The sequence below is a fragment of the Bacillus rossius genome (assembly GCF_032445375.1).
Source record: "Bacillus rossius redtenbacheri isolate Brsri chromosome 9 unlocalized genomic scaffold, Brsri_v3 Brsri_v3_scf9_1, whole genome shotgun sequence".
NCBI classification, from domain to species: domain Eukaryota; kingdom Metazoa; phylum Arthropoda; class Insecta; order Phasmatodea; family Bacillidae; genus Bacillus; species Bacillus rossius.
In genome coordinates, this window is record NW_026962012.1 from 6,915,741 (window position 1) to 6,935,387 (window position 19,647).

At 37.9% G+C, this 19,647-nt stretch overlaps 1 protein-coding gene across 1 annotated transcript in view; it reads left to right on the forward strand.

The window, feature by feature from the left end:
• LOC134542686 (brefeldin A-inhibited guanine nucleotide-exchange protein 3) overlaps window positions 1-19,647 on the forward strand; it is a 106,604-nt gene that overhangs the window by 4,239 nt on the left and 82,718 nt on the right. Inside the window, exons 3-11 of the mRNA XM_063387142.1 lie at window positions 1,522-1,655; window positions 2,506-2,640; window positions 5,084-5,249; window positions 6,356-6,491; window positions 7,364-7,642; window positions 10,721-10,853; window positions 11,890-11,987; window positions 16,518-16,702; window positions 19,217-19,440. Of these exons, the coding sequence (XP_063243212.1) occupies window positions 1,522-1,655; window positions 2,506-2,640; window positions 5,084-5,249; window positions 6,356-6,491; window positions 7,364-7,642; window positions 10,721-10,853; window positions 11,890-11,987; window positions 16,518-16,702; window positions 19,217-19,440 (1,490 nt within the window). The remainder of the gene's footprint in view (window positions 1-1,521; window positions 1,656-2,505; window positions 2,641-5,083; window positions 5,250-6,355; window positions 6,492-7,363; window positions 7,643-10,720; window positions 10,854-11,889; window positions 11,988-16,517; window positions 16,703-19,216; window positions 19,441-19,647) is intronic.

Genomic DNA, 19,647 nt, shown 5'->3' on the forward strand with positions numbered 1-19,647 from the left:
AAAAATTTGAAAAGTTTAGATTTTAGTTTTCAATTAAGGTCAATCAAAGGTGCTAAGGTGGTAACCCCTGGTTACACACAAGTGTATTTTTGTATTTGATTGGACAAATATTTAAATTTAATTTTTAAAGATGTTATTTATATTTTACTGCTAGTTTATTTAAGGCTAGGAAATTCTCTTGTTGGTAAGCTCAATTGGTTTTTAAGTTGCAAACACTGAAAGACTCTTGATAGTTTGAGGAACATTCTGGACCTGTTTATATTGTTTACTCAAAGACATATATATATTTTAAAAGCATCTTTATTGGAGCGTTTCACTGCTACCCTAACCACTACTTCAATAACTTTATATGCTCTGGTCAAGTTTAGTTTTAAAAGTTATGTTTTGTCCGCATCCCGGGTGCAAAGAGAGCGTGTCTAGTATAGCTTGCATGCTTTTTCCGCCTTTTGTTTTTGGCATGTTTTTTTTTTTTACATATACCTCAGTGGTCATATATCTTCTGGCTGGTCAGCTAAATGTTCCCAATTTGATTACCAAGGATTCTTCACTTGTGGGACTGCTTTACTCTTCACCATCATACTGCCAGGGCCATCAAGAAAAACTAAAGGCCCGGGGCAAATAATTTTGTTGGGCCCCTCCCCATTATTTAATTTACAACTTACTTTTCAAACCCTCATTTAAAAAAAAAAAAAAAAACAAAAAAAACCTGTGACCATAACTTTAAACATGATATGTGTATATTGCATTACTTGTAAGGTTTCCTATGAATTATATTAACAATATATTTGTAATATTTGGCCTGTCAGCTTAAACCCAGGCATTAAAATAAATTTCAAAACTAGAACGGGCCCGCCCTTCCATGCCCCCCTCCTTTCCCATGACTCCCTTTTGATGGCTCTGCAACTGCAGAAGGCATTGTTAAACCACAGCAAAATCACCCTGCCGTGACGGCCTCAGGAGCGTCGTGGCTTTCACACCATTGCTCTATCAAGGGCCGCTAGTTTAGACTCATCATTAGAGACCTGCAAAATTCGCAGTTTCGATGGCCTTCAGGATAGACTGCACATACCCCTGTACACTTGGGCAAATAACGCAAGTTCATTGGCTGCCGACTTGTAAGTCGTCTCAGCTGGTTTGTCTGTGATTCGATCCTTCTTTGGTTGAGGGTTTATAACTGGTTGAGATTCGTCCAGATGAACAGTAAGCCTATAGAAAAATTATCTAAGAGGTATATGTGTTTGAATTCTAGCCTATCACCGAATGAATCCGCGAATTTTGCAGGTCTCTACTCATCATCGTGGACGTCTTGACAATCCAACTCAATCTTGGGTTTTTTTAAAGGGATTCTTCTGAAAGCTTTAAATATATTTAGCTGTGGTTGTTTCATCAGTGTGTGTGTGTTTACACAGCCTAATGGAAAAGACTGTGTTCATCACCGTGAGGGATGTTGAGCTAGGTGTTGTTGAATACATGAAAACTAAAAAAAAAAGTAACACTTATCTGTGCGTGTCTTTGCTACAGATTTCCTGGAGGGGCAGCAGGGCTTGATGAGGGACCCTGCCCACGAGCTGCGAGCCAAATGTCTCCACGCTCTGCGGCTAGCGCTCGAGACGAAGAGGAGCAAGTTCGTTGCTTACGGGTTGTCAGGACTGCACGTAAGCTGCACGCCGTGTAGAGTAGTTGAAAAAAAGAATGAAGCTGGCTTTCTGTGTTAAAAAATTATTGTGTTCTGCTGACGAGCATGTGAAACGGGGGGGGGGGGGTAACATTTTGGTGATGTTTTTCAAGTTAAACCTTTGGGAAAGGGTGGGGGGTGGGGGGAGAGAGAGAGAGAGAGAGAGAGAAAGAGAAAGAGAAAGTGACAAATCGTGAGTTTTTTGGTGTACAATCAAATAAACAGTTTTAAAAAGTGACCAAATTTTGTGGCTGGTTAAAAAGACACTGCGAGGAAGTCAATTACTACTGGCAGAGGATTTCGCCTTCCCCCTCTACTTACATGCAAGAAGAGAGAAGCAGGAGTAACTGGCCCCATTAATAAAAACATACATACATTTTTATTGATTAAAATGTTGTCTTAAATATTTTGAAAGTATTTCCCTAAACTTTGAGATATTTTGGTGTTAGAGTTTCAGAAAAACTACTACTAAAAATAATTTTTATGGACTGGTGATGTTTTTGCACATCTTAAAAAATATAAGAATTGTAAATGTGCTACATGTAAATATCTCCAGCTCCAGCATGTGAAATGTATTGTTATTCACTCAATTACTATCATGTGTATTCTTTTCAGTGCAGCCAACAAAATTCCAACATCAAGCTTGTTTTTATGGAAATAAATGTTTCGAACATATATTAATGCCAAGGGTTAATATTTAGTGTAATTTCATAAAATTTTGGCATACATTAACTATTAAAATAGTATGAACAATTATAATGCTAAATATGTACTTATTTTTCCTACTTACCAGAGTTAAAAATTTGTTATTAATTTTTGCATTTTTGCAGAAACTCCTCAGAGATGACAGATTTCAGTCCAACTTTGAGCCAGAAGATGACTCTATGTGGCTGCCTTCTCAACTGCTTCATGCAGTGAGTTCCATTCTCACACAGTCGGATGATACACAGGTGGATATGCTTAAGGTAGGTGACTATACAGCAATGTGAAACAGTGAGTTACAGTTCATAATCAGAGACCTGAAAAGGGTGAGGTTAATTTTTACAATATTCGCAACAAAAAGCGAGGTTATTATATTGAATTTGTGCTTTTATTTGATGTCTTAAATTTAAAAAAAATCAAACCATTACCTATTGGCTTAATGCATACTCTTCCATAAATGTCTTGTCTTACTGCATTTATTACTAAAGGTGCAGAAAAATTTTAACTGGCGTAATAAATGTAGTCATCAAAGGACAGCATAGTGAAAACTTCCTGGTTTCATGGTATTTAAAAGAGCTTTTTCGGTGCCACTTACTTCAGTATGAGTGATTTACACAGCCGTTTTGCTTTTTGACACAGCAGGAGGCCGATGTTAGTAAAAAAAAAAGATTTTGCAGTTTAAAAGCTATTGTTCAGAAATCAAGCGTATTAAAGGTAAAGTACGTGGCGATAGATGTGATCGCCTGGGACTTTGTTGGCAGCCACAGTGAATAAGAGAAAAATAGAATTTTGGAGGAACCCTGTTACAAACTCCATCAGTGTTAGGTATCCTGTTATGTCGTGTCACACCAATGCTGGTTCAGGAAGCAGTCAAGTGGCATAAGTGAAGAAGTTTACAGGCAGAGCATCTAGGTTTTTATATAAGCTTTTCCTGAAGCTGTCAGCGCATTACGTGAATATTCAGAAAAGCTAAAAACAGCTGCACAACAGGGTATACGGAGATTTTCCAATAAAATTAAAAAAAAAAAACATTAGAGATGTGAAAAAAATTAGCAAAGACCTTTTTTGGTTCATAATTAAATTTACAAAATGTTTATTCCTTGCAATTTTTCTCTAAAATGCACCATTTTTAAGATAATTTTTATAAGAAAGTTGTGAAAATGTAATGTTTCTAAAATGAGAGTCTTTTGCATAGGAATTCATAGAAAAATAAAATATGTAATGGATTAGAAAATTGTGTTCTAACTTCAAAGCATCATAAATCATGTTATTTTTAAAGTTTATTGCAATAGAAAATTTTTCATTTGTCTACAGATTACGTTTGCTTCCTTTTTGTTTAAAAAACACATGTTCTATTGTATTGTAAGGTTGCACTTGTATGTTACAAATTTTTCAATTTTTGAAATTATTTTTTTTAACTGCAGTACATCGTACATTTTCCTAGTGTTTATACATAACCCAGCAGTCATTACCCATTATGAATCACATCCTTCAGTTGATTTGTGCTGAACTTGTATGTGACTTGTCGCAGTAATTTTTGAACCAAAATGATAATTTCAATTTGAATTTTCTATCTTATACTTACGGCATAGGACTAGATGATAATGTCCATATGGAGTGATTTGACTAAGTGGTAAGACACTGGAGACTTGTATTCATGACCCAGGTTCGAGACCTAGGTCCAGCTTTCTTGATTATGTTTTTCCATGTTTTTTCAAAATCTCTCCAGGCAATTGCAGAGTTGTTGGTTTCGTACAGTATGCCTTGGCCATTCCCTTCCCATATATTTTTCACTGTATCGTTGAGTGTCAACGTCTCTAATGAAATTTAACACTTGAAATGAATTTAAAACAGTTCTGAAAATTAATGGAATAATTAAAAAAAAAAAAACATTGAAAGCTCATCACTGTGACCGTAAAATACCCTCCTTATTGGTACCTAATAACAAAAGTACCTTATACAGAACTTTTTGTAAATGTTAAAACATCTCGGAATATGAAAACATACCTATTTACAAGTTCGAACTGGTTTAAAGGGAGGTACTTTGTAATGTGCAGGGACAAAATTATATGGTGAATTGCGATAAAATGGAAGAGCACCGATAAGCATGTCATTTCACTGTATATCACTGAAATACAAGTTAATACAAATACACCATATAGCATCAAAATGCAAGTTAAATCATGAAATTACCCTGTATTTCACCAAAACTAAATTCAATTCACAAAAAAATAAAAAAAATAAAATCTATTCATGTTTGAATTCAAGGAATATCATTTCCATACAAAGTTTGTACCAAAATGCATAGATAAAAAAAATAATTAAATTTGTTTGATTCTATATCTCTTATAGAAAATCACTTTTAAAAGGCAAATCTTTACTAATTTATTTTTTATGTTCTGAAGAATCTGTTTTAGTCATACTTATTACAAATTATTTTAACGTAAGAATTCTGCGTGTAAACATGTTATTTTGGTAAAATAAGTCACAAAATAGAATTATTTAAAAATATAAACAATAACACTAAAAAAATTGGTTTTGAAAACAAGATTGGACTAAGAATAAAACCATAATTCTTGTCCCTAGTAGTGAGGTTCCACTATATAACATTCCGTATTTTGCTACATCCTGAACCTGTGCATTGCAGGTCACAGCGAGATGTCTTCACGTGAAGAAACGTTTCACTCCTCACCACTATTGTTCCAGGTCCTACTGAACGTGGCATGCAGCAACTACTGGACGATGAACGGCCGCATCATCATTCAGATACTGACGCTGTGCAGCGAGGCGCACGAGAATGGCAACCAAGCGGTCAGGACTGCCGCCCAGGCCGCCAGCAGCCAGACCTTGCGGTCGTTCTGCAACTTCTTGGGTACTGCCATAGCCTCCTGCCTTCACAGCACAGCGTCGTCACATGCCACCCAAGTCCTGTTGGCTGTGGTTAGGAGGATTTGTGATCTAGAGATGGCTGCTGTGTTCGTGTGTCAATTTTGTGGGGTCCCGTTTCATTACCCAAATCTCCGACACTCGCTGGGCGAAGGTTACGATTAAAGGAAAAACCCAAAAAAATTGTCAAAACTCTACCACCACCATTTAACACATACTCCACCCACTTCCATGGTGTCAAGCAAAACATATAAAAGACAAAAATAGCAGAGCAGCAAACAAAGGTCTTTACCCAGGCAGGCTTGTACTAGTTGAACCAAAAAAAAAGCTTGTATGAATAATTTGTTTATATACCATAAAATTGTACAACGTATAACATATTGTACAATAACGTAAATTATTATATGGCAGTTAATTGGTAGTCAATAAAAACTCATAAAGTTTGGCATTAAAGATTACGTTAAAAGTTCTGGAGCAGCAACACACACGCATTTATAATATGTAGCGCTGTATCGATTCACAAAATTTTACAGATACGCCAATATGCTAATACAACTGTTGCAGATTCATCGATTCTGAACCGATACAGGAGAAAATATATATTGGTTAAAATATTTTTTATAAATTTACTAAATTATCCAAAATAAGTCATTCTAAGAAAAGCATGTAATGCAAATGCACATTAATTTTAGTTTTATAAACGGAACATAACCATTTATTTAACTCAAAAGTTTTTAACTCCAAATACAACATTAAAAACAATGAATTTAAAATGTGCAAAATTGCAAGTCTTTGTACATGTTTACATTTCAAGAACAGGAATTCCAATACTATCTTAATGCGTGCAGCGGCAAAAATTTACTGAAGTAATCCATTGCTACCATGCCTTCAAATAAAGTTTAGTAAGTATCTTGCTACCAAATTTGGGTCCAATTAACAAATGCAAAAGTGCCATTGTGATAAATATACAGGAATGTCTCTGAGATAACTGTTGAGGACAAAGAAATTAAATATGAAATAAGTAACCAACATGGCATTGTGGAACACAGCCTTAACGTCACTTTGTGGTGTTTGTTTTGTTCGCGTGTGAAGAGGAGGAATGCCAGGAGCTGGACAAGAGCCTCCAGAGAGCCGGGAACCAGGCTGATGTCGCGACAGGTGTGTCTTGTTTCAACGAGGTCATCCCCATCTTGCAGTTCATCTGCAGCAAGATGGACGAAGCTCAGGCGTAAGTTATATAACTGTAGTGAATAAGCATGCCATTTTTCAATTCTCACTGTACTTCACATCTACCTACATAAGAACTGCAGTTGGTTAAATAAAAAAAAATTACTAATGCTCATAATTCAACACTATATTTTAAATCAGCTATTGGAAGCGAGTGCCATCTGTTGTTGAGTACATATATAATTTAAAAACTACAACTTGAGTTGAGTAGCTTATTTAAAAGCTAACAACAGTTGGTGCTAATGAGCTATAAAGAAACATTTAGAAAAATATATATTTTTTTGTTTAAAATTGCATTTTTCCAGGTAAGACACCTATATACATTTATAAACTTAAAAAGAAAACGTTCACAAACTAGAAATTATCATCCAAATCGTTAAGAGCTATTTCCGGGATGCCAATGTGTATGCATTTCGTACTAGATCTAGTACCTACTTTTATATTTTTTTTAGTGGTCTAGTACATTTACGCTCAGATCTAGTACTTTTGTCCTTTAATATAATAATATTATAGTAACTCCAATATGTTTTATTATTAAGCGTAACTATTTTTAAATAACTATGAAATGTATGTGTGTGTGGTGTGATATTTAAGTTCGAGCATTGCAATGTCATAATAACTTCCTAAATTGTTAAAACCATAACAAATTATAATTTACTACTTTTTTTTCAAATCTAGTACTTTTTTCTCGCCTAAGTTGGTACGAACTATTTTTTCCTTGTGGACACCCTGTGTGTATGTGTGTGTGTATACAAGGATTGCTTTGTTTGATAGTATCAGATTACTGCGTGTAACGTCCTCCGAACATCCGAGTGTGAGCCCTGTGACCTCGCTCGCGGCCGAGACGAAAGGGAAGCGTGCGTCTTGTCGCAGCGCCGGCCGCTGCGGCAACAGCGTGGTGTTCCTGCTGGAGTGCCTGCACACGCTGGTGCTCAGCCTGCCACAGCAGATCCATGCCAACAAGCACTTCACCGCCTTCCTGTGGCAGAAGTTCTGCCCTGCGCTCATCGCCTTCCTGGGCTCCCCGCGCGTCGACAAGCACATCGTGTCGCGCGGCAGGACGGCCCCCGCCGAGGGGGAGGTGGGGCGCGGCTCCGGCTGCCTCGCCACCGCTCCCAGCTTCAACAGCTCCGAGGCCAAGACGGTCTACAGGTGAGCTGGTTCACGCTTTACTCGAGCTGTACTTTACTTTCTTTCTTTGGATCTCACGTGGAGTCCAGTGTTCTGGGATGTTTATATACTTGTATAGACAAATACATGACCATATATATATCTTTAAAATACCAGTTTATGAAAAATATGTTACTAGTATGTTACAAATATCGATTACATGAATCAGTGTAAAATTGTAAATGGTTTAAAAGGTATAAATAAGTCTAGTAATATTAAGTAAATTTTAGTGCACAACAAAACAATTTTAATAACCTTGGTTAGTTAAAAAAAAAAAGGTAAATTCAAACACAGATCAGATTTACTATATTCGAGTATAATACGTATTTTTCTCCCTTTCTCTCCCCTTCCCTCCTCCCAAATAAACAGCATTTTAATGAGCCTAGTGACCTGTGGACTTGCATTGGGCAAAAAAAAAAATCTATTACCATTAATCCCTCTGTAATGTACTTGAGCAAAAATAAACTAAACTAGTTGGTCCAATCCCAACGTTCTGGAATCCAGATCTTGAATTAAAATCACAAAGAGTATCTCAAATTCACCCTTTGAATCTGAATGTAGGATTAAATAATTACATACTAAATGTGCAAAATTTATTTTTAAAAGGTAATAAGACTTTAAAGCATTACCAATGCTAAATTATTGAAATTTTCAACATTTCTTCCAATATTATTCTTCAAATATTTTTCCTCAAATATTAAATCTTAAGAAAACTAAATATTTGATGGTATATTACATTTGATTGGCTCATCCTTTAAATAACTAATTTTAACAGTCTCCAGTTAAAAAAAAATAATTTTTTTTTGGAAAAAAAGAACATTAAGTAGAGAAAAATTTTTAATATTTAAAGTGCTTTATGCAGTACTGTTATTTAATGTGAAACATGCTGTTAAGAAAGTAAATGATGATTACTTTTGACTTTTGAGTGACTTACTTTGTCATGAGATGCCTTGATTTAATTTTTATTCCACAAAAAGATTTTATGGTACAGTAGAGCACCTCTCAACCGTAATTCCCACAAACGGAACTCCCAATATCCGGAACTAATTTTCGAAAAAAAAAAAATTAAAACATTACAAAACATCTCCAAAACATTTCCGCACTGGAAGGAGGCGTTTTTGCTTTTGCCTGACTGTACATGTCTTATAGGCGCGCGCGCACGTCTGTCAGAGAGCTAATTATTACCAGTCTTTCCCGCGCATTGCGTAAATACACCGCTGGTTTTCGCGTCGGACGTGAATTACTATCAAGATGTTTATGCTATAAGTAGTTTTATTGTTTCACTATGTCAAGTAAACGGAAAATTCCAGCCGGCCCGAGAGTATGTACACCGACTCCCACTACACATGCTGACACACGTGATAGCAGTAACATTTACTTCCAACGTGTGATGCTTTCAGTTTGTAGACAATAATTTAGTGTACAAATACGTATTATGTACATATTTATACGTTAATATATGGTTAAACAGTCTACATTTACCTGTATCTCTCTATCTATGTGTTTTTAAACGAGATGCTTGAAGTGTTATTCTTGTGTATGTGAAATGTAAACTGTGCGTGGCAGTGACTATACACTCTCCAGGAAGTGTGAATCACTATCACGTCGACACAGAAGTAACACAAAACTGCAGCTGTAGGCCTACTACCTCCCCCGAACCCTCTTCATCGTCCTCTTCGCTCAAGCACGCACCCACCCACAGAGATAAGAAACACGTGCTTGCCAGCTTGCTAGAATGAAGGTCATTCAACTATACCGCAACTCCCCTTAACCGGAATTTTCCCATAACTGGAATAGACCTCCCCCCAATGATTCCGGTTGAGGGGTTCTCTACTGTATTCACATATTCAATGTGGCAAAAAATCTGGAAATATAGTTTCACAACTTAATGTTATATGGAATTTGCAATGTTTGGCTCAGTAAGTCACTTAAAGATAGCTTCTTCTTGTCAATGTCCAGCACCAAGGGTTGACGGTGACTGTGGTCGCTAATGCGTTGCACTTGTTTGGTGAGGACCATGGTTTTGATCCCAACACGTTGGCATAATTTAAAATCATGATCAGAGAATTTGGTAACTAAGTAGTTTAGAGATCTTCACATTTAGCTTTTATTCATAGCAGTGTGACTTACAACTAGGTATGAACTGGTCAAATCCTCAAAACCTCAGATATTATCAAATATTATTATTCAAAAGATTTGATATTCAAGGAAATAGATCCAAAGTAAAATGTGAGGAAGCAGTAGTTCAAATACTAACATTTCTGACTAGGATTAAATTTCTTTACTCTGTGTGAACTCAACAAAGAGTTTTGTGTGTTTGCCATGACTTCAGTGCTTTCTGAATATTTGTTTAGCACTTCAGGGAACATTGTGACAAAAATTGACTTTTTAAAATCCTAAATGACCAAATACACTTGTTTTATTAAAAAAAAACCTAAAATAATGATTTTTTAAATTTAAAATTAGTATGTTTTTATTACGTATGATTTTATTTAACACTTTTTATTCGGATTCAGAGAGATTCATATTCATAGCCAAAATCAGTCGAAGTCAAAAGCTTAATGCATAGACAGCACAGAGAATTCAGTGGCAGAAATTAGTCTGAAAAATATATTACAGACAAACACAGTGGGCTGACAGTTGTAACAAGAATAGAACAAACAGTAAAAAAAAAAAAAAAAAAAAAAACAGACAGACGAACCCAGCGATGAGACTTAAACAGATATTCTGTGTGTTTGTGTATTTATCTCTTTGTCCGTTCTTGAGGTTTCTCTATGACAAATAATGTAAACTAGCAACTAGGCGTATGTTTGAAAAAGCACTGTACACCATTGTACTGTATAAAAGAGTAAAACCAAACTGATTTTTGATTAGCCAGCATAATTGCTAATCCAGCATAATTGTGGTCCTAAACATACCAAAATAAAAAAAACTTTTCACTGTACAAAGAATTTTTTTAGAATAAAATTCAACATTGAGAATGAGGTAAGGAAACTGCTTGCATGGTGTGTAGCATGGCTAGCCGTGGGTGGAGTGGGTAACGCGTGTTGTTGCGTGCAGCATCGGCACCCAGCTGGTGCGCCTGGTGGGATGTGTGGGCTCGCTGCGGCCCGTGCTGGAGTCCGTGTTCCACCGCATGCTGCTGTACCCTCCGCCCCAGCACCGCCTGGAGGCCCTCAAGTCTCTGCGTGAGGTGAGCCCCGTCTCCCGACAGCTTCACTCGGCTGTGCCAGTTGCCTTGGCCGCCCTCAATGGCCAGTAATGGTTCTAGTTGCACATTACCGTTACTCGTCAGGTTTAGCAAATGTCTACGTCCTTCTGGCTAACTACCGTTAGTCGTCACCCCATTTAAGTTCGTAAGTGATTGTTCTAACCGTCTCCCTATCAAACCTTTTTTTAGTTAGTCTCTCACCTTCGCTGTTATTCCGAGTCACGGTAGCAACAGGCCTCTTGACAGGTTGGATCACAGCGGCAAGAGGCACCACAGCTCAGTTCAGGCTCTTGTCTTGTGGACCGCCGCCCAGAAAGTCCCGTATGTGGGTGTGGCTCCCATATTTGTAACCTTGGGTCCGCTGCAGTGTCGATAAGTCCCGGGCTCACTCCCCTGTGGCCAGCAGCGGCTGGACCTGTGAATGTGCGGCACTTCCCCACTAATTTGCACTCAGCACCTGGCTTGCATAAGCTTCTGGCTGGTGAGCTCAAGACTCTGGTTTCGATTCCCAGCCAGAGCAGAGGTTTCCATTTGTGGGAAATTTCCTTGCCCGGTCCAGGACTGGGTGTTGAGTTGTCTCCTCCCCTCCTCTCTGCAAAAGGCAACAGTAAACCATCGTAGAATTACCCCGCTGTGAAATCCACAGTTGTGTCGCAGCTTACACAACTGCGGCATGAGTATTCAGGACTATATTCATCAAGAGACTGATTATTAATAATGTTATAATGTTGTTACAGTTGTAGTCATTAAGCAAAATGAATTCAAAACTTAAAGGACCCTGCCTGGACACAAGATACGGTGTGCAGAACTTCATAATAAACCACGCAATAAGCATTTAAGAATATGCAGAGGGTGGATGACTAGGTCTGTTCCCATATTTTGTTTTTTAACTGTATTTTTAGATGTGTGAAAATGACATAGGGTATATATGTTTTCAGAATAATTTTTATTTTTTATTGTAATCTGTTTAACTATTGTTAATATGTAACTAGATGTTGTTTCTGTTTTTTCTCTCTAGTTGCTACGCAGTCCAAGTCGCATAGTGGATTTAGCAGGGCCAATTCTAGTTGAAGATGATAAGGGATCACAACAGAGTGATATGGCATTAATGAGGCTGTAAGTATCCTGCACATACTATATACATTATTTACTTGATAATATGTTGTTCATTATTATGAAGAAGATATTGCTGTCTGTTGGGCTTCTGCAAATCTGGTTTTGCTTTATTCAAATAGAATTTTGAAGCAAATATCAAATTATTCACAAATATATAATATTTATCTAATTAAATTTAAGCATACAATGAAAATTTTTTTTGCACTATATAGGTTTCCAAGAAAATTTTATCCAAAATACAGTAAAATGATTAAGAGAGAAATATATAGGAAACAGTAGTAAACTGGTGTTTATTGCAAAAAAAAAAAAACTTTGCAATACATATCCTTAAAGAATAAATTTTTAAGTTTGGAAATTGTTTTGCTGATCCAACTGAAAATGTACATAACAATTTAGTATTTTTAATCATTTCTAATCATAATAACAGATTACGTGTTGTATTTAAAATAATGTTTGTGCTAGTTGCAGAAAACAAATCCAAATTTCTCAATCTTTCTATGTTCACACTTTACATTTTTTTACATTAAAATTTTTTTAGATGAGTTCCACTTGATGTTTTTATTGGTAATGAATGATCAAAAAATTCTTTGATTTCCAACGTTAACTGAATAACAAAGTATTTATGAATAAAAAATATTTTTCTAATATTTGCAGACAACTAATGCCTGTAGTTGAGTTTAGTTGTTAGAAATATACTGTATTTACCTCATTAGGATCACACATTTTATGCCAATTTTTTGTTTAATAACATGTACAGCGATCCACATGCGAGTTTTTTTAAATTTTGGGTAAAAAAAAAACTTAACATTGCACTGTAGTGGTTGACTACGTGCTTAAATAACTAACCTTTATTGGTTTTTAATAAATATGTCACAAGTAAGTATAAATTATTTAATTAAAATAAGCAAAGCGTGTAATGAATCATAAACTGTGCAAGTATGCTGATTCTGCAACCTGTGATGCGGCTATCCGGCCGCCGCCGATAAGTGATGTGGCTGTCTGACTCCGGGCTAGCTCTCGGCAAGAGGGAAAAATCTAAACATAAACCAGCCTGCTGGTACATGCACGCACACACATACGGCCGCCCGCTCGTAAGCGCACTTGTGTGTGTGTGTGTGTGTGTGTGTGTGCGTGTGTGCGTATGTATGTGTGTGTCTCTATATATATATTGCTATGCAGCAGTGTTTATGGTTCTCCCTCTGTCTCTGTTGTAAATGTCTGTGATTTTGCACCTATACAGTCCTCATGTTTATATCTCGACAGGAATTTGTGACACAGTTTATAGGTACAGTAAGTCCTCTATTTACGTCGTACCGATTTATGTCGTTTCGGATTAACGTCGCTAATGTTTGAGTACTCATGTTTCAATTTAAGTTGTCGCCGATTCACAATAACGTCGTTTACAATGACCGTAAATCTTTATTTTAACCAAAACACCGTATATAATTCGTTTATAATTCTTTGTTTCCTTCGGTAGTTAATTTATGCTATGTAGCGTAAGCTACACGTTCACCGCCTTATCTTATCATACATCATGAGGGACGCTTCCTGCTCTCCGCTGCTCTCCGCGCGGTGATGCAATACTACCAGCCCGCCCGCTCTGCCACCCACGTATCTCGCACGAGAAGTGTTATCTACTTCCCGCAACGACACAGCATTTTCTCCTACCCCTTTTCGTCCAACTCCTTGGCACTTTAGTCGCTATGATATCATTGAGTTGGCCGGAGTTTTAAACGTGCCGTTGTTAACTTTATCGTGATTAAATGCGTTTGTAGTAGGCCTACAGTATCAGCTCACTGCAATTTATGATTTTTTCTTCATAAGATGTCTTCCAAACGACTAAATTTATCTTCAAACGTAATTTCAAAAAATAAGAACAGAACACATGTTTAATTAGCCACGAAAATGGAAGTTTTGAGACGTTTCCATTCGGGCGAGAGGGCTGTTGAGATTAGTAAAGTGTTAGGTCTGCCACCTACCACAGTTCGTACAATTCGATCAAACGCGGACAAAATTAAGAGTAGTTTACTGAACATGTCATCTGTCAGTGCTACAAAGACGAGTTATACACGTAATAGCGCTATGGAGAAAATGGAGAAGATGCTTGCCGTATGGATTGAAACACAGAACCAGCACAATTGCTCCGTAAATTTAAGGCTTATTCAAAGCAAAGCTCTATCATTGTACAATGAGGAAATGAAAAATGTTGAAGGTACTTCAACCGTTAAAGAGGAAGTGTTTAATGCCAGCCGCGGGTGGTTTCAGAGATTTAAAGCCAGGTACAGTTTCCATAATATAAAACTGACAGGCGAGGCAGCAAGTTCCGACACTGACGCCGCAAAGGAATTCATCCCGAAACTTGAGAAGATCATTGAAGAAGGTGGCTACATGCCGAAACAAGTTTTCAATGCAGATGAAACGGGACTTTTCTGGAAAAGAATGCCGGCGAGAACCTGCATCGCTAAACAAGAGAGGACTGCGCCTGGTTTCAAGGCTGCAAAGGATCGTGTGACAGTATTGTTGGCGGCAAATGCAGCTGGCGACTGTAAAATGAAACCGCTGCTGATAACCAAGTCAGCCAACCCACGAGCCTTGAAAGGTTACTCAAAGGAGCACCTGCCAGTGATTTTAAGAGCAAATAATAAGGCCTGGATAACTGGCCCCCTGTTCAGGGAATGGCTTAACTTGTATGCCATCCCTGCATGGAAAGAGTACTGTTCCAAGGAGAACCTTGACTTTAAAATTCTTCTTCTGATCGAAAACTCACCTAGTCACCCACCCGAGGTAGTAGAAATGCATGAAAATTTGAAAGTGGTTTTTCTTCCTCCAAACACCACAGCTATCTTGCAACCACTAGACCAAGGCGTCATCGCATCGTTCAAGGCCTATTATTTGCGGCGTACATTCCAACAGCTGCTTGAAGGTACAGATGGTGAGGATAAGCCTACAATCAAGGAGTACTGGCGTGGCTACAACATTTTGCATGCTATCAAGAATATTGGAGAAGCATGGACTGAGGTCACTGAAAAGTGCTTGAACTCAACGTGGGGTAAACTGTGGCCAGATTGCCTACATAATTTTAAGGGATTTGAAGATGCCTCTCCTGCTGTAGACGTACGCACGGACATCGTTGACATCGCTAAAAGAACTGGATTCAACGATCTCGAAACTGACGACATTGACAAAGTCTTGGATGCTAATGTAGAAGAGCTTACAAACGAAGAGCTACACCAGCTGGTAATTAATCCTGCAGCAGACAACACTGATAGTGAAGATGATGACCCGGAAGTGAAAACAGACATCACAGTGAAAGAACTAACCTCCGCCTTAGGCCATGTCAAAATGGCATTGCAAATTTTTTCTGAAAAAGACATAAATGAGGAACGGAGCTCTAAAGTGCGGCGAAACGTAATGGAGAGTGTTAGGTGCTACGAAGAGCTCCTCAAGGAGAAAAAGAAGCAGACAACCAAGCAGACAACACTTAATGCTTTCTTCGGCAGAACATCAAAGGCGGCGACAGCTTCCATGTGTGTAGGAAAGGAATTGGAAAATGTTCAAAGTGACTCGGAATAAATTGACAAACTTGTCACGTCATCCTTTTTGGAATTCTATTCACAATGTGTAGTGTATTCAGAGCTTTTTCATTTAAAATGTTACGTAAAATGATATAATTTATATTGTTTGCGACGTAAATTTAAAGTAGTGTTTCTCATGAAAAATATTTTACATTGATTTTTATTAGAATTATTCCCGTACGTAAATTGTAAGAATTGCGCCGCGCTATTGTATAACCTCTTTTAGGTGTTTATTACTTCATGTGATTATTTTAAATCAAGGGCTCTCAATGTTTGTCATACTTATAGTACTTTTATTGTATGTATGCATTACTTTTGACTTTGTTCTTACCAGCCTCCAAAAGAAAACAGTTGTTTTCTCCCGCGAATGACTCAAAGTAAAATCTGTGTAGCGCTAAACCACTTTGTATCCTTACACTTTGAATGCATTATGCGTTTATATTACGTACAGTATGTACTATATATCTGTTTTTATATTTCAATCAATAAAGGTAATAAAGCAGCTGATTAAATAACCATTCTATAAAGCTGAGAAGTACTAGTTGGACTTGTTTCCCATGCTGTCGGTTGTCATTTGCTGATAAAATTGCCCGTTGTCACGTCTGTATGCCAGCGCTTCCGGCCGACCTTGGGCCATGGCCGGCCGGTGGCATGAAACATGGCTCATTTTGCATCGTTTCTATTTACGTCGCGGTTTTCAGGAACGTAGCCCCGACGTAAACCGAGGACTTACTGTATACATATTATGTATTTGAATTTTAGACTTTTGCAAAAGGAATCTGCGAATTTTTTTCTCTCTGTATTTCAATCTATCTCGTGTAAATTTATGTTGGTAATGGAAAATAGTGCAATTTTCCAGAAAAAAAATACAGGGTTGAATTTTCCCACTCAAATTTGTACCTGACACCTTCCTGCCCCTGATGGTGCGAATGGACCGTGCTGGTTCCGTGTGCAGGGTGATGGACTCCATCGAGGAGTGCAGCCAGTGCTCGGACACGCCCGTGTGCAGCGCCAGCGTGTCGTGCATCGTCGCCATGCTGGGCTCCTTGGAGGAGCTGTGCACGGGGAAGGGCATCAACCCCGTCTACATGGAGCGCATCAACGCCATGTACTCCGAGCTGAGCCAGTGCGACTACCGAGGTTCGCACAGCGCCTTCGAGGGGTCCGTCTGGTCGGGGTGTACCTGTGTCGGTGGGGCAGAATGATGAGCGCGACGCTCGCCGGTGCTTCTAGCGTGGTGTCGCGTCCAAGCGCAAGGCTTGTGAACTACTGTGCAATTAGAACGGTTACCATAACATTGTATGGCATAGAAATGAAGGTAAAGGTGTAATGAAGTTGTGAGGGTTGTAAACCTGCCAGGCATTGGAAGTATTACGTTCTTAATTTTATTTGTAGTTTCTTATGAAAACGATGGGGTATAGGGTAGTACAACAAGCCAACTTTTTTCGTTACTTTTAACATTTAGACTAAAAATCAGCCTTTAAAAACTATGTTATTCCTTTGCATCACCCAAATTTATGGGAAATAAGTGTTACCCTAAATTATTTCCATTAAATGATTTTACTTCACTGACTAGATTTGCAGTGTTTGTAGAAATTGTTCAATCAGACATGCAGGTGCTTGGCATTTCAATATAGATATGTTGTTTGTTTATTATTAAAAAAAAAAAAAACTACCAGTTCAGCTGCAACTTCATAGATGCATAGGTACCGGTCTGGGGAAGCAATATAGACCATATGTCATGTTATGTTTTCAACACCTCCACTTAAGAGTAACAGAGGAAAGGGAATTATTTTATTTCACAAGTAACAGTTTTTTACATGAATTATCAACAGGAATATGAATGTCTTTTATCTCGGGTTGGGTGTCACTTTGGCTGAGCATACGACACCTCTTTAAACTAGTCCACTATGAAAGCTGCAGATTTGAAGTAAATATATCTTAGAAGAGCAGATTTTGCTCGTGGTCGTTTATTATGTCTTACCCGGTTAACATTTGCAGTGATGATGTAATGAGCGTTGGTGGGGAGCGTCAAATTGAAATCAGTGAGAGTTGTAACTCAGAATGTAATAGACAGATTTGCTTGATTTAAGCTTTGTTGCTCGTGAGTAAGCACTGAGTGCTGCTAATTGAGTAGAATAACTATAAAGTTACAAACTTTGGTTTTAGAGCCATTAATTGTAAAATACTTAAGCAAATCCGGTTTTGTTGGAGAAAAGAAAGAAAACAAACAAAATCGCCTAAGCAGAAGCAATTAAAAATGCAGAGAAGTGTCATAGATATCAAATGAGGTAAAAAGTAGTAGAGAGAAATGAGCCAGTGAGGCAAAACGACCCCCCCGAACAAAGCGTGAAATTTGCTCCCAAATGAGCCTCAGCCGTCTACGTCGTGAGAAGTGTTGGGGAATGCAGAAAATTGTTTGGTAAGGGATGATTATATGCTCTCTGATGATTCTGATATTGATATGGAGTCAGTTGAGCCAGTGGTTGTGAACGATGAGTCAAGTTTGTCGTGGTTTGTGTCACAATTTTTCTGGTGTGGTCGTCCGACACCAAGTAAGACATTCATCGGAATTCTCATTAAAAAATAAAGCAACATTATTTTGTTAAATTATTTTTTTTTTTCATACACAAAATTCTTGTTCAGCATAATGGTAATTTATGAAACACACCCCTAGCGTCTTTAGTCCAAAATACAGCCCTCCAGAATTTTCTTTTTTCAAAATGAAACTGCGAGTTTTAACACTCACATACTTAAAATTTGGCTTTGCCGGGTTGCATTTTCACTGTTGCAAAATAAAAATAAAATTTTTATTGGTATCATTTTACATGGTGTAATTATATACTATTTCCTAATTCCTACTATTATATTTCTCATCAGGAACATTAAATAAAATTATTCAATTTTAAAACAAAAAAAAAATTTTTTTGTAGTGTTATTAGGTTTTATATTTGAAAACTTATGGACTCATGTGAGCTTAAAAAGTAAGAAGTTTACCTTATTATTTTGAAATGCTTTTTTATGTGAATGTGTGTTTATTACTTTACTCAACTTTAAATATACAATTATGATATATAGTAATACTATATATGAACTAAGTTACTACATAGTAAACCAAACAGTGGAATTACTAGCATTTTGCTTACATCTCATATTTAGGACAACTACTATATATTTTTCAAAAATTCTTTCCATTATGAATTGATCTTATACAAGCAAACTACGAATGTTTCAATCGAAATGTCACCAACTTATTAAATTTTGTAAAATAAATAATAAATTGTAATCTTGTCTACAGAAAGTTACTGGTTGAATGAAATAAATGGTGGCGAAGTGTAGATGGCAAAGTTTGAAGAAAAACTGAAGCTCGCAATAAAAGAGGAAGTTCAGGTAGACGATTGCGCACAGTTTTATCTTTTACGGGGGTCACGCAAGCTGGTGGCTTGCGGTCTCAGTCACAGTGGCGAGAGATAATCCTCTTTTTAATATTGCCAGTAACTTATTCTTTGAGTTACAGTCTGAGAAAACACTTATAAGTATATAAATTAATAGCTAAGGAATAATTAAACTGTAAAACAGGATATTGGTGTATAGAGCCTTTAATATCTACAGAACAGTGTAGTACGGTAACGTGCTGTCGTGCTGCGACGACAGGACCGCTGACGTACCAGTCGATGTCGCGGCTGCCGAAGCCGTACCGGGAGCGCATCGAGCGGGAGCGGCAGCTGCTGGCGCGGCAGGGGGACGCGGGCGATAGTGACAGCAGTGGCATCGAGCAAGGGGACGACCACGGTCCGCGGCCGGCCTCGCGGTGCGGGAGCTCCAGCTCGGGCGAGACCGAGGGTCCCGAGGAGGGGTTCTGCCCGGACCAGGCCGAGGTGGGTGCCCCCCCTTCACCCCATTCTGGCCAGCCCGAACATTCATTTATTACTGTCGACAACTACATCAACTAGGTACCGTGTTCTGCCTGAACCAGTCTGAGGTGGTGGATCAAGGCACATGCGAAACATGTGGTGGTTTGGGGCTCCGGACTACTGAATAACATTTTTTTCCTTACAAACTATACATTAACATTATAGTGTCAA